Genomic DNA, 6,000 nt, shown 5'->3' with positions numbered 1-6,000 from the left:
AACTTACGTCGGATAGCAAAGAATAACTACTTTTACCGGTATCGTGTTCTCTGTAAATAATTCAAGTCGCATTCGGGGTAAACGTATTAGGTAATCTTTGGTTAATTGGCCCCATTCTGTTAACAGAACAAGGTGACTGGGACCCTGCGACCCTTGCACGGAGAACAAGACGTAAACGTCGTTAGGATGGTTTGAGGGTGAAATTATCAAGAGACGCTCGTCAGTATGCTGTGGATATTGATCGCAGTGACGTGCATCGAGGTATCGACCTTTGCCAACGCACAGTCGAGGAAAGCTACTTTTACACAGGAAGATGGGAACAACGCCGAGTCCGAGCATCCGAGTGAGTATCGTTCTTTTTCTAATAAACAGCGAGAATTCCGACCGTGAATCCCGCGAGCAACGAACTTCGCTCCAGCTAACATTCTTACTCGATAAACATTGAGAAACTACTCGTTATTATTCCCTATCGATGAAAATTCTATCGATCGATTGGAAAGTTGCGTTCCAATTTGTGCCCAGCGAGCGAAACACGCCGGAATGATGCAAGCTCTTTCCCCCCGTTACGTACGTCACGTTCCGGTACACGAGAAGAAAGCAATTTTTTTTGTTTAATGTTTAAACGGCAGGATGTTCCCTTTTCCTGGTCGTGTTGCGCAAACGAGGCACCCAGTGGTCGGGAAACGGGGCAACCATTCGCACGAATTACCGCTGGAAAACTCTTTCCTTAATTCATTTTGCCCCGCCGCGGGTCGCGGGAATATCAAAATTAATGTTTAATGGATACGTACAACGGGATTAGATTCGGCGAAACTCGTTCGGGAACTTTTTTCCGATACGCGTACACCGCCGCGAGAAAAGAAATTATACAAAAGTTCGAATTGCACCGAACCCCGCGGAAACGTACGCGACAAATATTACGCCGTCGTGGGTGAAACAACCCCCGAGGAATACATTTGGACCAACGTTACCAGTTCCTTGTTCGAACTCGATCGAAGACGGTACCCGGGTCTCGGGAGCATCCCGTGGCCGTGCACGAGCCAATGAACAAAGGAGGAAGTACGTGGCGAGACCGCAGATGAATTGCTAGAATTCACAATCGAGATTTGCCGGATTAGCCTGTATAGAGCCGTGCACTTTATAAATCCCAGACGAAACTAAACTAATTAGGTATGTATGGTCGGAGCGTCGCCGTGGGACATATAATTAATGCGGTGCACCGGGTAAATGAGAAATTAATTACGATATGGAAATCAGAAGCATCCCTGGGCCTGGTTCGCTACCGTTACCTGAAGAGGGGTAGCGAAGGGGGGCTCGAGTCCCGCCGGATATGGGTTTCTTCGACGCAGACGCACGTGCAGAACGTGAGCTCTGCACCGTGGCACGTGTTACGAGCACGGTGCACATGTGGCCACCAAACCAGAAAACCTTCCCTTCCCATGGAGAACCCGAAACACACTCTCCTGGAAAACCTACTTTTTTCCGCTTTTAAATCGAAATTCTCCAACCCAGGGTAGACTTCTTGCGATTTAAAAAATGGAAATAAAGGCTTGATACTTTCAAAAACGAGTTTCCATTAGAAGCTTAACATAGCTGGTCATTGCACTTGATTATCTGTTTCAATTTAGTTAAGTTTCCGTCTAAAATTGTCGATCAACAATGTGTTAATATGTTTGAATTCGCGAACGTGGACGGTGAGAGTTTCGACGCCGGAAGCGGTTTCCTTTCTTCCGTTGCGCGTGTGCTTCAGACATTTTCAAGAAGTTATCCGTGGAAATTCGACGTTCCTTGTAACTTGCCCTCGACTCTCCGTATTAGCGGTTGTAAAGTAAATTCGAGCAAAATCGGTTTAGCTCGATGGTTAAGTATCGGAGTAACCCTGTTGTTGAACCGAGGCCAACGAAACTATCCAGTTTACTCTACGTGTTCCTCCGAGGCAACTACCGTGAACTTCTTGGTTAACGCTAACCTCGTCGAACACCGGAGACCACTGACATCTACAACTCCTTGGGACCGGTTTTTGGAACGCTCCGTCGAACAGAGACGCTTTAAAAAAATAAGACATCGCGGCTAGCGATTGATGGTCGGAGCGTGACGAACGGAAAACGCAGGGGAGATAACAGCCTTCTACCAGAGTTCGAACATTCTTCGGATTTTAAATTAATTGTAAACAATTAGAACTTTTATCGATCAAAATTCCTGGCTCGGTTTCTCGAGCAGCCCAGCGAAACCCGAAGAATTCGATTTTGCTTAACAAGGAGCTTCGTAGCGCGAGAAACGATCCGGAACGCTGTAATTCAACCTATCCAGCCAGTAATACCAACCCCCGAGCGTTTAACCTGGCCCTGGTCGACTAACATCCTTCGATTTCTGAAATTCACGTCGCTGTTTCAGGCAACCGAGATAGCTTTCCACTATTAACGAGTTCGCGAGTAAAGTATTTTCTTTAGTGGACTTAGCAAAGAATCGCGAAGTCCGTCGGACTCTTTAATAGACTGGGCTCTACCCACCACCGGCGCAGACTGCTTTCACGGTTATTGGATTCCAGTCTTCGCAAACAAACGGGGCCAACGCGTAAATTCGAGGCACGAGTGCACGAGGGCCGGCGGAGAGAACTCGATCCTCCGGATCGGTGTACGTCTGCAACAGAAATGTTCTGTGTACTCTGTCGACGAAAGGAGAATTGTCTTTCGGGGGGGGGGGAATCACAGTCTGATATAACCAATTACCGATTCGTTTCGATTTTTCTCTCGAGAAAGGATCAAATGTAGATCCGTGTACAAATTTACGAATAATCGATAGCAAATTAATATTAACAGTTTATCGAGAGTCGAATAAGATTCGAAACAGGTACGAATTGGAAATGATTAATTCTTAAAAATCCCCGTCTGCTGATAAACACGGTATTAATGCAGGAATCGATATTGGAAAACGAAGGACCGAAGAGAATGGCGTGTAATATAATTATATTTGATTTAAATGAACGTAGCAATAACAACTCGTTACTGCCCACGGAAGTAAACAATGGCATTCGCCTCAGCTCGATAACAACGAACAATAACAAACGCTCTATTATCGCGAGTATTTTATATTCAATAATGCCTAACGACAATGAGAGCAGCGTTGTTCACAGAAGACCAATAACAGTAAAATAGAACCAAACAATCGTGTTTTATTCCGTTATGCTCGTACGTGGAATTTTGAAACGTAGAAACTATAGTGGATCAACGAAGATCGATCGTACAAATTTTCGACCGTTTCGCGCGTTTATAAAATTGTTGCCCGCCTGTCTGCGAATCAATTTTTGCCAGACCAACGTTGCAAACATTTATAAACGTCTATTTCGACGCGCCGAAACGCGTTTAACGATATCAAAACGTTACACACCGCCGATGATTTACAACGCCGACGAAAAGATCGTGATGATCTTGATTTACGGAAAGTGCGGGCGTAATTCAGTGCTGGTTCAGCAGTTAAATACTGCCCGATATCTCGATAAACGTCACCCATCGCGTCGCATATTCCAACGAATAATTAAAACCACCCGGGAGAATAACTGTTTCAATTCGCGGAAAAATGTCTGCTCAAAAACCGAAACGAACGACGCGAAATGCGTTTTCCGTTACGGTTGCAACGGCCCACGGACTGCAACAATATACTTGTACGGTGTAACGTTTAAAATTTACCAAGTTTTACAAAACATTTTTCTAAATACGTAAGTGATGCTCGTAAATTCACGAACTCGTCGAAAACGATTTAACAAACGATAAATAAATTTTTTCTAACGAACGTTAAAATCCACCAAAACTGTACACTGCTCTCTGATCCAGCTCGTGTTTAGTGCAGCACGGTATACTAACTGCTGTGGTATCCGGACCAGGCCAAATACCGTTTATTGCTGGAAGGAGTGCAACGTAATTTCCGCAGTTTCGTGGCCTCTAAGGCAGCTCGTACTAAATGAATCACGCTTATGGTCCCATTTTGAATCATCTTAAGCCGCACACCTCACTTTTTCTCGAGCTCATTGAATAACACCTAAATACCTCTGCAACTTCGCTCTCGTGCAATTCATTACTCGATATCACCGGCGTCCATAATTTCTATGATTTTTACGAGTTACCTTTTGAAACGTCTAATAAACGAAGACACTCTTTAGAAGTATGATTCCAATAAAAACTATTTTACCGCGGAAATACGTTTAAAGGTGGCCGAGAGAGGAATCCGGGGTAAATGTACGGGTCCTTAAGTGTCCGTTTAAGGGGGTGGATGGTGCTCCATCGTCGAAAAGGATCAGTTACGAGCAGGGGGGAGGGAGAAAAAAGAGAGAAATGAAATATAGCGGAAAAATTTCCTGCCAGAGGGGATGCCTAAATGGTGAGACAATTTAGATAAAAATTCCCTGCGTTTGTCACGGTCGTTCCTAATTAAAGGTTCCGAGATTAATGCCAGTAATTTTCCGGCGCCTCGGGCAATCGATACGTTTTCACTCGGACGTATCGAATCCTTTTCGAACAGCCGAGCGTCGATTTTCAGCGAGATCGTCCCGCGAATATTCGATTCAAAGCGAATGGCGGGGATCTTTGAGCGGCGAGAGCAAATTTATTATGGTTCCCCCGTTTTTTCCCCGGCACGCGGAGGAGTTTGTACACACATTTTCACGCAAGAAATTAAACTTTTTATCGCGTCCGGGTAGGTTGCTCGCCGTCTGCAAAGCGTTCGGTAAAAGGGGCATTAATTAAACGAAAACGCTCGAGAAGTTGGTAAAACGATTCACGGCCGCGATAGCTTAAATTACTATTCCGCGAATCGAGTTAAAAAGTTTGTATCAGCGTCGGACACTAGATCTTCTTAATAACCGCCCAGCGATCCGAAAACGTCGTTTAACCGGGATTTTAACGAGAGGGGACTTAAGGGTCGCGTCGCTCGACGCGCCCGGCCGTTTTCACGGAATATTATCTAGCACGGCCTTAAACTATCTAATGAAATTCGTTACATCGCGAACCACGTACTCGTTTCGGATATAAGCTGCTTTCAGCCACGGCCGCGTCTCTTCTTGCTGCGCCAGCAGCCCGAGATCCAGCTGGTTGCTCGAAACAACGATCAAGCCGCTCTAACGAGTGTTTAAACTAAGCTTGTTAACCATCATGGACGAGCAAGAAGCGTCGATGCGGAACGACGGAGTGAATATGTGTGTCTGCGTGTCCGTGCTAGGGTCGCCTCGTATCTTCCGAAAATAAGCCACGCCTCCTTTGGTTACCCTTTGCACCCTCTTTCGGTGGAGCCCGTTTAAGATTTCCAAAAGCAGGAGGAAAGTATTAATGTCTGGCGAATTATATTACCTTTGCACGAAGGCGTATTAATTCCGGGAGGAAACACGAAACTGATCGTTGGCTTGATTCTAGATCCTTTGGATTTTTAATAATGGTCATGGAACAAATTTACCACCACGAACCACATTTTCACGACGCGGTAGGCACGAAATTAATTTCTGTACCGAATACGTCCAATGTACACAGTCGACTGACTCCTGTGCGTTTACAAGTTGTTGACTAGCGAAAGGAACTCGATCCCCAATATAGACTGAAAGGACGAAAGATGTAAACAAACGAAGTTAGCCGTGAAACGATATTACCGTACCGGTGATTCGATTAACGTCGAATTAATTGCTACGAATACGTAGGGAAAGCTAAAAAGGGGAGAGGTAAAATGGAGAAAGGATCCAACGAAAATGGCTTCTGCTCGAAAGGAAAGCGAAGCGTTTAAATTCGAAACGATAAACGGCATGCTTGTCCCCGATTTCTGGGACAAGTCTGTTGTTTCGCGGGAATTGTCACGGATTCAAACGATTCGACAAAATTGAAGCACGCCGCCCGGAGACCGAGTTCCGTTTCTCCGACTCCGTACGTTGCATCGATGGGGCCCCTGGCGAAAGCCTTTCAAAATTGTTTTGCGTTAATACGAGCGTAACGATGCACAGGAACGGAACGACAATTTAACCGA

The 6,000-nt window shown here is 45.3% G+C and overlaps 1 protein-coding gene across 1 annotated transcript in view; it reads left to right on the top strand.

Moving 5' to 3' along the window:
* Window positions 1–225: 225 nt before the first annotated feature.
* Window positions 226–6,000, top strand: part of LOC122398906 (hemicentin-1-like) — a 125,092-nt gene continuing 119,317 nt past the window's right edge. The window contains exon 1 of the mRNA XM_043399170.1: window positions 226–343. Coding sequence (XP_043255105.1) covers window positions 226–343 — 118 coding nt within the window. The remainder of the gene's footprint in view (window positions 344–6,000) is intronic.

This window comes from Colletes gigas, unplaced genomic scaffold (genome assembly GCF_013123115.1).
Source record: "Colletes gigas isolate AHSC1104 unplaced genomic scaffold, ASM1312311v1 Colletes_gigas_Sc00012, whole genome shotgun sequence".
Taxonomy (NCBI): Eukaryota; Metazoa; Arthropoda; class Insecta; order Hymenoptera; family Colletidae; genus Colletes; species Colletes gigas.
This window is presented reverse-complemented; position numbering and strand designations above follow the sequence as displayed.